Source organism: Pyxicephalus adspersus, chromosome Z (genome assembly GCF_032062135.1).
Source record: "Pyxicephalus adspersus chromosome Z, UCB_Pads_2.0, whole genome shotgun sequence".
Taxonomy (NCBI): domain Eukaryota; kingdom Metazoa; phylum Chordata; class Amphibia; order Anura; family Pyxicephalidae; genus Pyxicephalus; species Pyxicephalus adspersus.
The window spans coordinates 67,961,567-67,979,504 of NC_092871.1; the positions used below are offsets into that span (position 1 = coordinate 67,961,567).

The window sequence follows — 17,938 nt, forward strand, 5'->3', positions numbered from 1 at the left end:
AAGTGCTAATTGGTATGTAAACAGCTTGATATCAATTAGTTTGCAGTGTTGCAACCTAACAAAAAAGTATCAAAACAACATGTGCAACAAATGTTACAATAAATGAAGCAATTTTGTGAATGAGTATAATGTTACAAAAAAAAAGTAGCACCCAAAAAGAGATTAAGCATTAAAGATTCAAACTAACCTCCAATGGACTGTAGATGCGCATAGAACAGGGAGCAGGTGTGCGCTAATTAAGTGCTCTAACCTCACCAATGACAGAGCTTAACAGATCCTCCTGAATCACGCAGTTGCAAACTAATCATCCTAATTGGTGTATTCTGGACCCCATTGCTCATTTATCAAAGCAGGAATCCAGCTGGCAAGTGTAGGCGAGTGTACTAGAACTCAACTTCGGCTCGCGAAAATACGCCTTTTATATTGGCGCATATATAAGCACGGCAGGCTTATGCGAGTTTGCTTGATAAATCAGGCCCCTTGTATCTGTTGCCCTTTCCTGCATCCCCACTTTCTGGAAAAACTCAAGTTTAATTGGTCTTTGGATGTGCAGGGTGCAGGTTTTATCCTGAGACAGAGAGCAAACTAAAAATGTACAATTATAGAGAATAATATTATATTGTTGCAAAAAAAAAGCTGTTTGAGTTACAACTAAGGGGGGGGGGGTCCTCATTTTGTAAATTATTTCTCTTACTTCCTGTTCTGTGGCAAAATCTTCCCAATCAGATACAGACAGGAAAAAAAAAAAAAAAAGAAATCTTAATGGAATTAAACCTTTAAACTAAAAAATGGTTTAGGCTAAAAATACAGTTTAACTATCTCCAGTCCCAAAAAGATTCTACAAGTACAGAACTTACCAGAGCTACACAGGGCCAACAGGAGCAGGACAACTTGTGAGCATTTCATGATAAACCCCAGACAGACTGAGTGCTGCACAGATTCAGATCTGGGATGGTACAATGGACTTTCAACCCTTGTGAAAAAAAAATTCACAGCTCTGCAATGTGAGGAGTGCAGTGCAATAATGTGACATGTAAGGTGCATACATAAGAGGACGAATCGTAAATAACACATTGAACATGATAATTCCCAAAGAAATGCTCACTTAGACATGTAGCAGTCCATTTTTTAAAGGTGGATGCAAGTCCTTTCATGTCTACATTAATGCTATACTGTATAGGTTATGACCATGTGTATCTTCCAGGATACTTTAGTGCTTTTATTAGTCCATAAATAAAAGTGGAACTGTGCGCAAAAAAAAAATGTTTTTCCTTCACCATGATTTAGTGCTGACCCCAACCTCCTCCTCAATCCAGCTTTGGCAGTCTAAGTTGGGCAAAAAACACTGTACATTACCTGTAAGGCCCACCTGTTGTATACATGTTCCCCAGGGCACCACTCAATGCTGGAAAATGCCTGACACCCCACTAAAATATAGCAGGGGACAGGAGGCTGAGGAAAGGGAGATGGCTCAACGCCAGCTCAGTTTTTTTATTTTGTTAGTTTTCGATGAGCCTAATTATGATATTATTCATGTTGATAATCATGATATCACCTTGAGTACTGTTTCTGTAAGGAACGAGAGGACTGTTTTTTGCTGGAGCACAAAAACACAGATAGTAATAATAACTGGACAGATGACCTATCCCATGCTTTATTAAAAAAAGGTATTTGTAGCAATTGTATTGGAGGGGTTTCCAACCTTTTTCTGTCCTTTAGGGAAAACCCTTATATGAGGGCACATATTCTAATAAATACTTTTCTGTTAGGTATCAAATATTAGATTTAGATTTTAATTATTTATATGCTATATTTAGACATTTTTATTTTAGAAATTGAATGGATAACTGCAATGGATATTCATAGAGTTTTACATGCACGCCTTTTTGTTATGACATGTTTTGTTATCTTTTAGGGTACCTTAAATTTAATACAATAGTGTTTATTTTGACAATAAAGTTGATTTCGTTCAGATGCATATTTAACACAAAATAACAACAGACGATCGATCTATGTTTTTATCCAAAAAGAAGAGCTGGAACCCCTCACAATGACTGCAGTAGATGGACAGACCTGGGATCCCAAGGGCAGAGATCACAGAGCTCCTGACTGTTCTAACAAACTGTATTTCTCAAACTCTAAAAAAATCTGAACATTGCATGTATGGAAGGAAATGACAGATGATTAAATTGTTTTAATATTGTCTGATAGAACACTTTTGATTAACTACATGAGCAGAGAATTAAGTAACTGTATGATAGTTCATAAACCATGTGTCACCATATAAATGTGCAGACACAGCAAACACCTTGACCTGCACATCAAGCAAGTTACAACAGAGCCAACAGTTAGTCTTGGCCATTGCACAATTGAGGTGACCTTAGCACCGGCTCCCTATTATTAAGTCATAAATCCATGTTCCAGGAATTTATGATCATATTATGATACAGGTACATTCCTAAAGCCTGTGCCCCTCATCCTACCACGATAACAATAATTTACTTGCCTAAGACCTAAAGGCAGATGAGTGCAATCCAATAGTACTCAGCCACTCTGACAATTTAGCATTGTCACAAACAGCATATTCCCAGTTACCAACCCAGTGACATCCTTTTAGGGGCCTACATGCTCAGATCTGATCTTTTTGCTATTAATATATTTGAAATTTTTTTGGGGGTTTGCCTTACTTTCCTTTGCAATGTCTTTCATTTTGAAGTTTTGCACATTGTATCCCCTTTTTACATCTTTTGTTATATTCTTTATAGGTTTCAAATGATGAAGGTGATCCTTCATTTTTATATTTTTGGAATGCCCTTTTCTTGTTCCTTATGACTTTTTTAACTGCTGTAAGTCGTCTTACCCATTGGAATATATTTTTCAGTTTGCTTTTGTAGAACAGACTTGAAACATTCCCATATATGTTCTGTGTTCTTTGAGGACAATATTGTCTCCCAATCCAAGTCACAGAGAGATGCCCTTAATAATGGAACATTTGCTCTCTTAAAATAAAATGTTTTTATCTTTCCTGTTTTTGCTTCCTGTTTACAGCTTACATTAAATGAAATCATATTATGGTCACTGTTACCCAGATTCTCTTTTATTTGCACATTTGTTATAAGCTCTGCTGAGTGTGCTGAGTATCATTTCTAGTTGGGGCTTCTATAAACTGTACCATAAATTTATCTTGTATTAAATTCACAAATGTTCTCCCTTTTGCTGTTCCTGTTGATTTTCTATTTCTTCCTTAGCACTGGGGGGCCTATAGCAGACTCCAATTATTAATTGTGTGATATTTAACCCCACATTCAACTCCACCCATAATGCCTCAACCTCATCGCTTGTTCCCTCCGCAATTTCTTCTTTGACATTCACTTTTAGATCACTTCTCACATACAGACAGACACCACCACCCTTTCGTTTGACTCTGTCTTTACGAAAGAGAGTATACCCAGGAATATTGACAGCCCAGTCATGCGAAGAACAAAGCCAGGATTCAGCAATACCAACTAAGTCATAATTCTCCTCACTAATTAGGGCTTCCAACTCCACTATTCCATACTATCTATAATCCTCCCCCCCAACTATCCCCAATCCACAATTCATTAGTTTCTGACCCCTGACTAACCTTTCTGCCACCTTATTCAACTGTCCCACCCCCCTCTGTCCTAGTTTAAATATCCCTCAATCATTCCCCTAGCACAGCAGACCCCCTTTCATTTAGATGCAAACCATCTCTGGCATACAGGTTGAAATGTCATCCCAGTGCTCTATGAACCCAAACCCTTTCCATTTTGCACCAAGACTTAAGCCATGTGTTTAGCTGTCTAAGCTCCCTCTGTCGTTCCCGTGTTGTGCATGGCACAGGCATCATTCCAGAGAACATAACTTTGGAGGTCCTTTCCTTCAACTTGAAACCCAGTTCTTTAAACTGATTTTTAAGGATCCTCCATCTATCTTGTCATTGGTTCCAACATGGACCAAAACAGCTGGGTCCTGTCCAGCCCCTGCCAGTAATTTGTCCACTCGAACCACCACATGCCGAACCCTGCACCAGGGAGACAGCAAACCATTTCGTTAAAGGGATCTGGGTGACAAACTATTCTTTTCTTCCTCCTAATCATAGAATCCCCTATGACTACCAATTGTCTTTTCCTTCCTGCGTTTCTCTTCCCACCACTACTAGATGTTCTGCTCTCCCAGCTGTTAGGGGTAGCAGGAACATCTAGAGTTGCCAGCACTGGGTCTGCCACCTGCACATCTTCACATAACTTTGCAAATATGTTGGGGTGCTCAAACACAGGGCTGGCCTTCCTTTTCTGGGAGCCCCTACCACTCCCTCTAGCTACAGTAACCCAACTCCCTACATGCTCATCCTGACTAACCTCTCCACCCCCCACATCTAAGCCAATAACTGCCTGCTCAGTGAGCAGGAGACCCCTCTCAAGGTGAACGACTGATCTCAGTGTTGCAATGTGCTTCTCCAGCTCTCCAATGCGAAATACCAGAAAGGCAACTTGCTCACATCTGTCACAATGGTATTCACCTAGGAGCTGTTGTTCCATTTCTGCATAAATATGGCAGGCTGTGCACTTAACCAAACCTCCCACCTTGCTACCACTTATTTTCCCAGTTACAATGTTTGTTTGTTTACAAGGAGGTATAAAATTTTACTTACAGTTTGTGGTTACTATAAGGATTTAACTCCTTTTGTTTTCAAACTCCACTTGATTCAAGCCACTTGTTTCACCAGGCAAGAGTGAGCAAGCTCAAGGTGAGTCTGCCAGGAACTTAAATCACCTGTGAAGCCTTGACCACTCTCCCTTAGATGTCAGTAAAAAAAAAAGAAAAAAAAAAGCTATTTAAAACAAAAAGGACAGTCAGTCAAATATATTAATTGTTTTTTGGTCTGCTTTAACAAGTATTATTCAGTAAATAATGACCATTCCCTAATAAATTACACAATAAATACTAGTAAAAATTACTCAGGTCTACTAGGATGTTTAAAGATTACTTTATTTACACAGGAAATACTCGTAAAAGAGAGATTTTGTGGCATTAGGATCCTTGGTGTTACCATAAGCTGACACTTTCATAGTGAAGAACATTCTGTTTGCCAATCCAATATACACAACATCTTCCAATGTATTGAGCATGATTTCATAACACTGCTGAAGCAAACACTCTCCAATCCACTCACCAAGTCTCCAATGTTACTGGTAAATTAGCAAAAACAAATATGATTATTGTGGAATAAAGTTCAGCCAACAAAATAGTTTTCTTCTTGTCTAGGAAAGCTGTACCTTTTGTTATGTGAAAATACAACATTGCCCCTCCTGGACAGAAGGAAGGCATACAATGGAGCTTTCAAAATGCAAGGTTTTGCTACACTGAGCAGGGCCTCTCCTTCACAATTCAACTACTATTAGTAGATGTAAAATGCAACTGTAAAGAATAAATATTGTAGAATATCTCACCCCTGTCTTCAGCCTGAGGTGCCAAGACAGCGATGTTGTCACTGCATTTGGTTAGATCATGGGGAATACAGATCAGCTTCAATTCCAGAGCAGTGTACTTGCACTAGACTGGAGTGTCTTCTCTCTAGACTTTGCCTGCTCTCCATTCCCCAGAGATCTCCCTGGAAGGCTGTCAAGCCTAGAGTTTCAAAAGACAGGTGTGATGTAAATATATATTTTCTTATACAGGTTTATCAGACACCGACTACCAGTGGTTGATTTGTGAATGGGAATAAGGCCTATGCAGTGTAAGCAGACCTTGCATTTTACCTTATGTATTCCATGAATATGAAGATTTAAATGGAATACACAGGCTATAATGCCTTACCTGGTTGTCTCTGACAATCATTTCAAAGTCTCTGTATCTGAAAAGGCATATAGATTTGAAAGTCAGATTTAGGTAACAATTCCTGAAACTTATAATTGCGTCAAATGAATTGGTTCAGTATGGCAGCCATGGATTTAGTATTTTCACAATAACAGGTCTGCAAGCATTGTTTCTAATATTCCTTAGTACAGTGAGTGATTAAACCTATTTCAAAGAATTATGTTTTCTGCAACCTGATGCAAAAAAAGGACAGTAAAAACAATAACAATGGTAAACTGCTAAGTAGCAGAAGACTATAAACTCAATTTAGGCCTTAGACTAGTAACACCGGGTCCCAGAATTCTGCATGGTCATTGGGTGGCTTCTCAGTATCCTTCATTTGACCAGGTGACTTCATAGCCTGGATATTTAGTCTTGATCAATTCCATGGTCACTGAGTGTCTGGCCCGACCAAATCCCTGCAAAAGTCAAAGAATGCGTGAATTTTTTTTTCAATCTATTCACTTTTTAGCAACAGACTAATACAGAGACTATAACTAATTTTCAATATTGTCAAATCCCCTGTATATAGGCTACCATCATAGAAGATTACCATCCTGCAATGAGGACCACAAAGCTCAAACCCCTGTAGACAGGTAACATGCAAAGGCTACCAGCCTGCACACCTTGCGATTTCCAGTGTGCAATAGAAGCTCCAGCTGGTCTCATTTCCTGGCTGGTGGAAGTTCATCGCCATTTAGTCCTTGTAACCCCAGCCTTACTGTCTCTGGCCCACCGCATAATTAATAATCAGCATGCAAATGTAGCTAGCTTAATATTTACATACCACCTCTCAAGAGCCGGCCCACTGCTTGCCTCCAGGCTGATGGTTCTTGAGAGGAAAAATAAGGCTAGAGTGGGGTGGGGTGGGGCTACATTTTAATGGACTTGGAGTTCCACTTTAACATACAACAGAACATGGAAACAAAGGCGCGCACATGTCTGCACAGCAATGAAAAGACAGAAAGTAAAGCTAGTCTGTAGAATCAGTTACCACAGAGTAGCCATAAATATGGATCTTCTTGCTGCTGCAGCAATGGGCGATTCGGCCTCCTCCCAGGCACTCACAGTCCAGCACATGGTCCTTCTCAATCTCCTCAGCGGCTTTGTCATAGATATCAGCTGCAACAAAACAAAACAAAAAGTGCCAGGTCCTGTCAGTATCACTGCTTATTGTTCAAATGGTAGGGAAAAAAATTGTCAATGAGAATGTTTTATAAATAGTGGTCATTTTCTACCTTTATCATATTTAAACCAGAACTGCAGCTAAAAAACAAAAAAATTATATGAATGAAAAAACAGCTTTTGCTGCAAAATTCTCCTTCAATCCAAAGATTTTTCCTATGCAGTACTTTTTCTGTCTTTTTCACCTCTTTGTCACTCTGCTTTCTCCAGCCATCAGTATGCTTCTTATCAGCAGATAAACTGATAGACATCTTTTGTTACTTCCTTTCACAGTCTTGCTCTGCCTTACTGAAACTGCATAAGACTGATCCCGGGTTAAATTTAGGCACTTAAAATTAAGTGATATGAAAATAAACGGCTGCAATTTTGTGTCTCTTATACAGTTCTAGAGCCAGCTTTAAAATTCATACTTTAGTCCTTCCACTGATGTTTAAGTGAAAGCACTGCCCCTTTTCTTCTTGATTGCCTCAGCAATCAAGACAGAATGGCTGCGCATAGCCACCCGAGATTAGGCATGCACAGAAAAGGCATTTTCCTACACTATGCAGTGACATCGGCACTATTTTTTTATTCCCTTTTACACCGACCTCGATGTGGTCTAGCGCTGCCTTTGAACTCCTCTGCGTGCCAGCACAGAGAAAGCACCAAGCGTGGCCATCTTCCTTTTTTTTCTGGATACGTCAGAAGAAAAAGAAGACAGAAGATGGCCCAGTGCTTTCTTGGCGCCAGGGAGGAAGAAGAGTTCCAGGACAGCGCTGGACCACAACCACTATTTTATTATCCTACAGCCATCAATATCATTTATGGCAGTGGTCGCAAATGCCTTCGGTCCCGTGGACTACTAAAATTACCACCTACTGACCGCGCATGAGTGAGGGAGTCGGCAGGGCTGTGGAGTCGGAGACAATTTTGGGTACCTGGAGTTGGAGTCGATAAAAATGTGCTCCATCTCCTGATAAATTTAAATTATATTAAAAAAAATACAAGTTCAAATATCCTATTTCACAAACAATAGTCATAATTAAGTACTTCTCTGATGTAAGAATAAAGCCCAGTGCATAGTTGTAGTTCTACTAGTGTGAAGTTCAGCTGAGCTATCATACAACCTGACATTCACATTATTGTAATCTGGATTATGTACTACAAAAAGTATTACAAAAAGTGTTTTTATTTTATTTCAGATATAGTGGACTAATTTATGAAAGCTCTCCAAGGCTGGAGAGAATACACTTTCAGAAGTGAAGCTGGGTGGTCCAGAAAACATGAAATGGATTTTTAAAAATTATTTGCTATTTGCTAGCAAATATTTTGAATACTGGACCAGATCCATTCCAGGTTTACTGGACCACCCAGCTTCACTGATGAAAGTGTATCCTCTCCAGCCTTGGAGAGCTTTCATAAATCATGGCCAATGTGTTTAACAAGTTCATTTGAGTGTACACAAGTGTAATGATGAGGGTGTAGGTGAGTGCTATGGCCTGATGTGTGTTTAGGTGTCCTGTCCGCACTCTTCCTATATGCTCCCATTTAGGGCTGAACTTTAACATCGATTTGCACACCACGTAATACTAGGAAGTTAGTTAAGTGGCCCCTGGCTCTGCAGCCTCCCACTGCCCTGCCTTCAGCAGAAGATCAGCAAACAAAGATAAAGACAGCAGGGTCTGCTCAACTTCTTCTGTCTGCTAAAGGAGCTTAGAAGAACTCGGAGGAACAGCTTTTTGGATTCAACTGTAAATGTTCATATTCCTTTTAAAACTGCTGTACTGTAGGTACTAGGATGAAAGGCTGTGTGTATGTTTCTGGATTAAACCGCAGGGCTATGTGTATGTTTGTGTGTATGGTGCAGCAATGTATGAATGTTTGTGTATGGTGCATATTGTGTGTATGTTTCTGAGTAAAATGTAGGACTCTGTGTTGTGTGCCTACATATGTTTGTGCATGTTTTTATGTATAGGACAAATTATGTCTATTAAAGGACAAATTAAGTATAGTGCAGGGCTATAGCTTATTTGTGTGTATAGTGCCGTGTTGTATGTATGTTTGCAATAGTGCAGGACTATGTGTATGTTTTTATTTAATTCAAGGAATATGCTAGTTAGTATGACATATTTTATATTTATATTTCAGTGAAAGCGGCACCCTATTTACAAGGGCAAAAAGTCTGTCAACAAACACAATAATGTCTGCTGTTATGAGCACTTTACATTATCAAGTGATGGGAAACATTACGTGTGGCAATGTATTCTTGAAGAGGATGGTGAAAAACAATGTGATGTAAAAATTAGCAGTTTCAGTGGGTCTAACACAAATGCACCTACAAGAGCATCAGATTTGAAATGACACTTGCAGTGTTTTCACCCTAAAGTGTTAGAAGTTGTGAATGAGAAAGATATCAATGAAAATATTCCCTCTACTTTTAGGATAAAAAATGTTCAGAAATCTACTGTGGACCAAACACAACTAAGAAAATTCTTTATATCTGACAAAGTTATCATAACAATGACAGCAGAAAAAATTCAAAAAATACATTATTGAAATGGTAGTAAAGAATAGTGTACCGATATCCTTCTTTTCACAGCCAGCCTTTTTAGGCCTAAATGGAGAAATGGCTAAAAAACTTGGTGTTTTGTCTAGAAAATGGGAAAGTATTAGGAAACTTATAATTGAAGAGGCCAAATGTAAAAAGGAAGAACTACGAAAAAGTCTGAAGGGACATTTTGTCCTCATAAAAATGTATGCATGCACGCGTCACAGAGTCAATTATTTTGCTAATAATGTTAGATTTGTTGATGAAAATAATAAAACAATAACGCAAACCTTGGCAGTTAAGGACACCCAGGCACATCACACCAGTAACTATCTTCAGAAGTTAGTGCAGAATGTTCTAGAAGATTTGGATTTTGATACAGATTCTATGTATTGTGACAGATAATGCTTCTAATATGTTAAGCACAATTGAAAAATGAAGAAAGTAGATGAAGAAAGTAACAGGCAGATATTAAAGGAAGACAGTTCTGCAAGTATTGGAGAAAGTGAAGAGAATATAGACATTTTGGATAACATTGTTGAAGAAGCATTTAAGCGTACTACTTTTCAACATATGCGTTATGCTGTTCATACTCTGCAACTTGCAATAGGAGATGGATTGAAAGATCGTCATGCAGCTACTCTAATTGGCAAATTGAGGCAAGTAACTGTTGCAGCCAGGGCCCCTAAAACAGATGGCATTTTGAAAAGACATGCAGGAAAAGGAGCCATTTTGCATCAAGCAACACGCTGGGGAAGCACTTATTTTATGGTAAAGCGTTTGCTTGAACTAAAAGACTTTCTTGAAGAACTGGACAATGAAAATGTTTTATTAAATGAAAGCCAGTGGACACAAGTAGAAGCACTGGAAAATCTACATTCTAACCCTTTTACTGTCACCAAGAGTTTGCAATCTGAAGATTTAACACCTGGTAAATCCTTCTTGAAATGGAAGTGCTTGATATATTGCCTGAACAAAAGTGGCGGATTAAAAGCTGATGGCATTGTTATTTCAATGAAGAAAAGAGAGAATCTCTTACTGGATAATCAAATCTTGTTAGCTGCTATTTATGTTGATCCAATGAGCCGAATTTTGTTGAGCGATGACCAGACTGATACTGCAAAAAAGGCCCTCTATGATGTAGCAGTTCGCATGAAGGGATTACTACCTGAAACACCACCACTGGATGAAGCTATAAGCACTGATAACTCATGATCTTTCTCTTCAAATGAAGAATAAAGCTACGTACACACGTCAGATTTTTATCGCCCGATAATCGGCATCGGCCAATTATCGGGCGAAAATCTGCCGTGTGTACAGTCGGTGTCGTCCATCGTCCGGACGACCGACCTGCCGGATCCACGGACGATGGACGACAGCCGATCCTAATGAAAGGGAAGAGGAGAGCGCGCAGCAGGGTGCCGCTCCGTCGCTCTCCCCCTCCCCTCTCCATAGAGCATGAACGGTGCTGTATGTACAGCACCGTTCATGCATCGTGCACTCCCTTGTCGTTGGAAAGGATCGTGAAAGATCCTTTCCAACGACAAAAATTGCAAGTGTGTACGCAGCTTTAGACTTTGATTCCTACTTGGACAAAATGGAACTTTCAACAGTAAAGCGACATTGCATATGCGTGAAAGATAAATGACCAGAAAATGTCCAAATAAAGAGATTCTAGCAGGAGTTTTTTAAAGAATTAGGAGAGGTAGAAAAGTATGATCACTCATCGAAACCAACTGTAGAAGAAGCCATCCTTGTTTATCCCGAGATTATTAGTGAAGTGGCTAGAACAGTAACAGCAATGCCACCCACCCAAGTCAATGTTGAAAGACTATTTTCAGCTCTAAAAATAATCAAGTCAGATTTAAGAGCTTCTATGAAAAAGGATCTGGCAGAAGCAAATCTGTTTCTTAGAACAACACTACATTGAGTTAGTTTTGGATTGCATTTAACAGGTATTTCACTCTACAACTATATTCCAAGTTTAATATAAAAACTGTTTTAGGTTTTCCAACTTTTTTTTTTGTTCATGTAGTTAAGCTTTGATTTTGTTTTAAAACTACCAAAGAATGTGGTTCATATTTTTAAACTGGTAAAGTCCCTGTTCCTAAATTTTTATGCATGCTATGCTACTACTTTATAGCCACTTGATAAAAACAATAAACCTTACTGTTTTCATTTTTTTGTCTTTTGTTTAAACTGGTCATTACAGTAGAGCGTCAGCTTCCTAGCCAGTAGTTCTGTGGTTAAATGGTGTGTACGTTGCCTTCCTTCAATCAACGTGGAAAATACATTAGCATATTCCAGGGTTTCTCATTTTATCTTCACACTTTTACAACCAAGCTTCACAAAAAAAAAAAAAAATCACCCTTGTCAAAAAATTATTTTGCATTCAAACTTCACAAAAAACCCGTTTATAAATCAATAAATGTATTAAAACCTAAATATAACACAATATATTTACCATAAAAGTTTTTCTCAAGAAACAATTAATAAAAATATGTAATAGTTAATTAAATGACTTATTATCCTCCTAGGTATTTAGGCAAAAAGCTAAACATTTTTGTATAAAAATTTGAGCAATCCTGCTCGCTTATTGTTAAAAATACACTATTGATGCTTTCTAATAAAGCACCCAAATGAATTAGCCTATTTTTTCTTACTTCTTTCCATTTAGAGAACATGTTCTCAACAGGATTAAGAAATTGAAAGTATGATGGTAAAAATAGGAGTTGGTGTCCCTTACTTTTAACCAAGTTCTTTACCTGGCTAATTTTATGAAAGGGGACATTATCCATAATTAGGATGGCATGCTGAACACTCTTTTCACTAAAAAACATTCAAAACCTCATCAATAATATTGAGAAATGCTTCTTGATTAAATGCTCGTGCTTGTGACTTAAAGCGGAAGGTCCCATTTTTATTCCTCACACAACAAATTGAATAATTTCTGGAACGCACTCAAGCCACAACATGCCCCCCCCCCCCCCCCTTTGCCCAATAGGAGATCTTCCCCTTTTGGTTCTCATTGAGATGTAAAAACCTACTTCATCAATAAAGTAGATGTTTTTTCCTTCTTCCTTACCAATGAGATCAAGAAATTTTTTTTGGGGAGAGTTTCTTGAAGAGAGTGGGAATCATTGCACCTTGCAGGAAATAAGGAAGTTCTTTAATCTTCGGACAATAACTTGCGTAACTCCTCCTTATGGGCTTCATCCAACTTTGAATTTCTCAGACCTCCTCTCGGTAATTTTTCCACTCTACCGGAAGATTCATAGGTCTTATTCATTTTGGTTATGGTTGTACGATTACAACCCAAAACCATTGCTATCTAGGAAGCATTACTTCCATTTGGATAACGGTCTGCCACTCTTTGACGTTCTGCATTACCTAATTCTCTGACCATAAGGGTAATTGCAATACTAAACATAAAGCTAATAACTTTGAAGATAAAAAGATGAATAATATTGTTATCTTAAAACTTAGTATAAATCTCTAAAATAAAGATATTCATTTTAAAATTATATAAAATAAAAAACATAATAATTGACAAATCATCAATTTATTTTCATATATTTTTATTAATGTTTCTTGAGAAAAACTTTCATGGTAAAAATATTGTGCTATATTAAATTTTATTTTAAATGTATTGATTTTTGAATAATTAGGGTGTCTACATTTTTTTGTGAAGTTTGGTTGCAAAAATGTGAAGTTTGAATGCAAAATGTGAAGATAAAATGAGAAACCCTGTAAATACAGAGGAGTCGGAGTCAGGGGTACCAGAAACTGAAGAGTCGGGAGTTGTAGAATTTATCTACCAACTCCACAGCCTGAGAGCTGGGTGTTACTCAAAGGAGCAGAAACCTTCCCCATAGTGACCTCATGATGCCAGAACCCCACCCAATTTCCTCGCAGATCTGAGCGTGCGATGGGAGAGTGCACGGGTTGTGTCCAGGGACACAGCCCACCCACTTCCCTGAGCCTGGGATTTGTACAGTGACCCTGGCTGGTGCGCCTCGCCAGCAGGGTTGTTTTTCTTGACCCTGCTCAGGGGTGCAACAGCCAGAGCTGCTGACCACCAAAATTTTCTTGTGGACCACTGGTTGGCGACTGCTGATTAATGATGTCAACAGCCCCAGAGACTCAGTCTCTGTTCAAACAGCAGCTTGGTTCTTGAACAGGTGGTCACTGTGATAATGATAGTGATCACTGTATTAGGACACAGCAATTGCTGCTAATTATACTCTCCCTCCCCCTCCCTGTCAATGTGAGTTATGTGTGTTCCAAAAACCTCCCTGATCCCATCCCTAAACAGTATGTGTGTTTATGTATATATATATATATATATATATATATATACCGTGTTTCCCCGATTTTAGGACATCCCCATTAAGTAAGCCACCCCCGATCAGGGGGAGAGAGAGAGAGAAGGAGAGAGAGGGGGGAGGGGAGAGAGAGAAGGGGGAAGAGAGAAAAAAGAAGGGGAGAAAGAAGAGAGAGAGATGTTGGGGAAAAGACAGAGAGAAGAGGGGGAGAGAAATGAGAGAAAAGGGAAGGGGGGGGGAGAGAGAGAAAAGAAGGGGACAAAAAGAGAGAAAGAGAGAAGGGAACAGAGAGAGACAGAGAAGGAGGGGAGTGTAAGAAGAGGGCCCTGGCATGTAATAATATATACATTAACCTCCCTAGCTTTCTAATTCTGTCAGTTTTTGATGCAAAAAATGATCCTAATTTTTTTGCCTAGAAACTTTTGTTTATATTGTGGGCCTGTAATTCTTAGGATTACCTCCTGGGTATGATAAATAAATTTATTTATTATATTATAATGATAAATATTAATATATTACATAATTATAAATAATAATTAAAAAAAAATAATGAAATAATAGACAACAACAATGCAATTTAAAAAAAAATATAAAATTAAAAATGTACTTTTATTTTTATTGTATGTTATATAGTGTTTTTTTTTTTTACTGTAAAACCCATTAAAAAGCAGATTATATTCTAATCTGCTTTTAAATTTCCCGCCCGGCCACACCCCCGAAAACATCACCACTCGCATCACCTGGAAGATGTCACATCCTCCCGGGTGATGCGAGTGGGGATGTCCCGCCCGCCTCACCACGACGCTGCTGCTCCTGCTCTGCATCTCCAGGGAGATGCAAAGCACAATGCAGTCCTTCTGCATTGTGCATCGCATCTTCCAGGAGATGCGAGCAGCAATAGCAAATTTCGGGGGTGGTGCCAGCTGGCATCACCCCCAGAATTTACTATTGCTGCTCGCATCTGCACTTAGATGTGAAGCACAATGCAGAAGTCCTGCATTGTGCTTCGCATCTCACTGCTGATGCGAGCAGCAGCGTGGCCGGGACCCGGGTGGTATTTAAAAGATTACTCGGTAATCTGCTTTTAAATTTCCTGCCCATCCACGCCCCCTGACGGACCGGCATCACAGCAGGACCATTAGATCGCCGCTGGTGCGTGGGGAAATGGTAAGGAGGGCTTCTAAAGTTACCCCGAGTGTGACTCAGGATTACTGCTTTTTGCTAGTAAAATCCACCCCAAATCACACTCGGTATTTCTGCTAGGGGGGTTAAAAGCACTTTTTCTTGGTTTTCTTTTAGGCTTAGTCTACACCAGAGGTCGACAAACTCGGGCCTTTAGGCCAGATACAGCGTAGCCGGTTGGTTGTTCCGGTCTAATGCCCCCTGGCCGATCCGGCCTAATCCTGGCTGGCAACCCACAGCTTCGGAGCCGTGGGTTGCCCGCCGGATTGGCCAGGGGGTGTTAGGCAGGAACAAATTACCAGAGGTGGAGCCACATGCAGCTCTTGAGCCTCCTCTTGCTGCAGCTCCCCTATTTACTGAAGCTGGCGTTAATACTTCTGCCACCCGGGTAAATAGGGAAAGCCCCCTGAAGGGAAATCAATCTCCTCCGCAATGAATATGGAGGAGAGGGATTTCCCTTTAGGGGGTGTTCCTGGTGGGGGCAGAGCCAATTGGGCAAGACTCAAGAGGGATTCCGGCCTATTGTGCTCCTGCCCACCCCTCAAATAGCCTAGTGGCCACAAAAGTTTGCCTACCTCTGGTCTACACGGACATTTTCCCCAGCGTTTCCCCTAAGGCTTTAAAAGCCCATGTTTGAAATTTTCATGCATTCCAATAGGCTAATCAATAATTAATAATAGGCTAACCAAGACATTTCCTTGAGGCACATTTTTGAGTGTTATCTATACCGTTGCTTGCAACGTTTAAAAAAATGAAAATGCAGGGTTATTTCTGGAAAACACCCAAAAACACGGGTAAACGCTTCCATTGATTTCAGTGGGGTGTTTTCAAGCGTTTATAGCACTTTAAACATAAACGCAACATAGTTGTTTTCCAACGTTTTAAAGGCAAGCTTTAAAACGCTAATAAAAGTGCATAAAAACACAAAGAAACGCAGTAGGAACATTTTCATGTGTTTTTAAAAACATCTGTGTAGACCCAGCCTAAAACAATTTTTTCTGTCTCAATATTACAAAAGCACATACGTCTTGGGAAGAAAAAAATAATGCTTCCATATGAGAAAAATAATTGAAGTCAAACAGAAGTGTGAAGACTGGACTGGTAGGTAAGGATTTAGTATGTTGGTACTGAAGGGGTTAAAAACATGTCACCTGTGTAAAGGAAAATTACATCATAATGAATGAGGTTAGTTTACCAATGGCCTTCTATAAAGAGATGGTGGGACGCTTCTGTGTTGCGTGTCCTGACTGCTTCTAGGGTCTCTGTCATTTACTAACTTAGGCTTTTATAACAGGGCAAACATTATATCCAGAGACAGGCAGTAATCCTGAAAATACACAGGTCAGGAGTTCACACAGGAAAATGGATACTACCAAGGTTTGCAGAGCTCCATGTAGGGTCAGATATGGTGCCTGGATAAAAGCTACACAGTCTCTGATTAGATATGTCATTAATTAAAGGTTAAAAACCCTTAGTATTTCCTTTGCAAATCTCACTGGTGACAGGTTCACTTTAAAATGGCCAGACGCCATTCTAACTACTTTAATGACGTCACTACGGTACAGGGCTAGATCCTGAGTCACGTGTTACACTGTAGGCGTCGCTACCAGAGCTAAAGCAGCCCGTATGAAAGATGGCGCCTACTCTCACCGTGATATTCCGCCCAACCGTATCCCCTCACGATGTCTTTGTAGTCATCCAACTTCTCCCTGTAGCTGACTCGTATCAGAACGTATTTGAAGGTGCCGTCTGGGTCTATATCCACCAGAGGGACCTTCTCCAATTCAGCCATGATTGCCTTCTTGCTTGCCAGTGACGTAGCGGTGGCCAATTAGCAGACACAACGCCCTGTCAAGCCGGCTGCCCAATAAGAACGTAGAACGCGGAACCAACACGTGCAAATGAAAAAAATACTGTCCCTCCTATGAGAGGACGTCTTTCCGCTCAGCGTTGCTGCAGAGATGTACTACTGAGCCGAGTTTAAAGCCGAAGTCAAGGCAAAGAGCTAAAAATGTATCAATGTCTGCAAAATAAATATAATGCAGCTGTTGTATTTACTAAAGCAGCAGTCGCCAACCTTTTTAGGTCCGCGGATCACTAAAATCACCGGATTCCGACCACGCATGCGTCACTCAAAGGGGAGAAACCTCATCCAGAGTGACGTCATTATGACATAACCCTGCCCACTCTCCCGTCGCAGTTCTGAGCCTGCAATGGGAGAGTGGGCGGGCTGTGTGCAGCGACATAGTCCGCCCACTTCCCTGAGCCTGGGAACTGCTCGGTGTAAGTGCTCCGCGGTTCTGGACGTGCGTACGCCAGCGGGGTCCTAGGCTGCTTCTTCTAAGCATGCACGAGATTGCATGTGCAGTGACATCTGCACTATTTTTTTCCTATTTATAGTTTGTTTTAAATTTGTCATCAGCTTCACATAGGTGCATTTTAAAATAAATACATAAATAAAAGTCTTTAGGGATCTGCTTTCTTTACCTGCAAAAGAAAGGGGGTAATGAGCACGTAGCACCCCTTTTGGAAAAAAACGTACCCACCTACCCCCAATAGTGGCAAGGACCATCCATGGAGGACGGGATTTTCCTCACAATGTGTCCCAGTGTTGTGGGGGCTTATGTGGAATCTGAAAGCTCCCTTTATTGAGAAAGATCCCAGATGTCTGCCCCCACACACTGGGGAATGAGAAGGAAAATTATTTTGTCCCTGTCGCCATCTTGTTTGTAGCCTCCATTTTGTATCAGAATCATCAATGAGAAATATCAGGAAAGCTAACTGCGTTGTTAGAGGTGATTGTCCTCTTAATCTCATTAGTTTCTTTTGTGTATCTTTT

At 39.9% G+C, this 17,938-nt stretch overlaps 2 protein-coding genes across 4 annotated transcripts in view; both read right to left on the bottom strand.

Annotated features, from left to right (window-relative positions):
* MAMDC4 (MAM domain containing 4) overlaps nucleotides 1-4,842 on the bottom strand; it is a 58,826-nt gene extending 53,984 nt beyond the window's left edge. Inside the window, exon 1 of one of the 3 annotated variants that reach the window (XM_072430097.1) lies at nucleotides 4,676-4,842. Coding sequence is in view for 2 of the 3 variants with exons in the window: in XM_072430095.1 (XP_072286196.1) it covers nucleotides 858-1,074 (217 nt within the window). In the remaining variant the exon portion in view is untranslated. Of the gene's footprint in view, nucleotides 1-857; nucleotides 1,339-4,675 lie in introns of those variants that run through there. The other 2 variants (XM_072430095.1, XM_072430096.1) reach the window with 2 other exon arrangements.
* A 153-nt stretch (nucleotides 4,843-4,995) lies between these two features.
* On the bottom strand, nucleotides 4,996-17,112 carry PHPT1 (phosphohistidine phosphatase 1). Its single transcript, XM_072430098.1, has 3 exons — nucleotides 16,750-17,112; nucleotides 6,875-7,002; nucleotides 4,996-6,299 (listed from the first exon to the last, which is right to left on the bottom strand). Exons 1-3 carry the CDS (start codon nucleotides 16,889-16,891, stop codon nucleotides 6,207-6,209), a joined length of 363 nt encoding a protein of 120 aa, XP_072286199.1. The 5' UTR covers nucleotides 16,892-17,112; the 3' UTR covers nucleotides 4,996-6,206.
* Between the last annotated feature and the right edge of the window lie 826 nt (nucleotides 17,113-17,938).

Coding starts and splice junctions, on each gene's coding strand:
- PHPT1 (XM_072430098.1), bottom strand. CDS start 16,891: ATGGCTGAATTGGAGAAGGTCCCTCTGGTGGATATAGACCCAGACGGC. Junction 7,003..16,749: donor CGGTTGGGCGGAATATCACG/GTGAGAGTAGGC, acceptor GTTTTGTTGCAG/CTGATATCTATGACAAAGCC. Junction 6,300..6,874: donor ATATTTATGGCTACTCTGTG/GTAACTGATTCT, acceptor TGACTTTTGCAG/GGATTTGGTCGGGCCAGACA.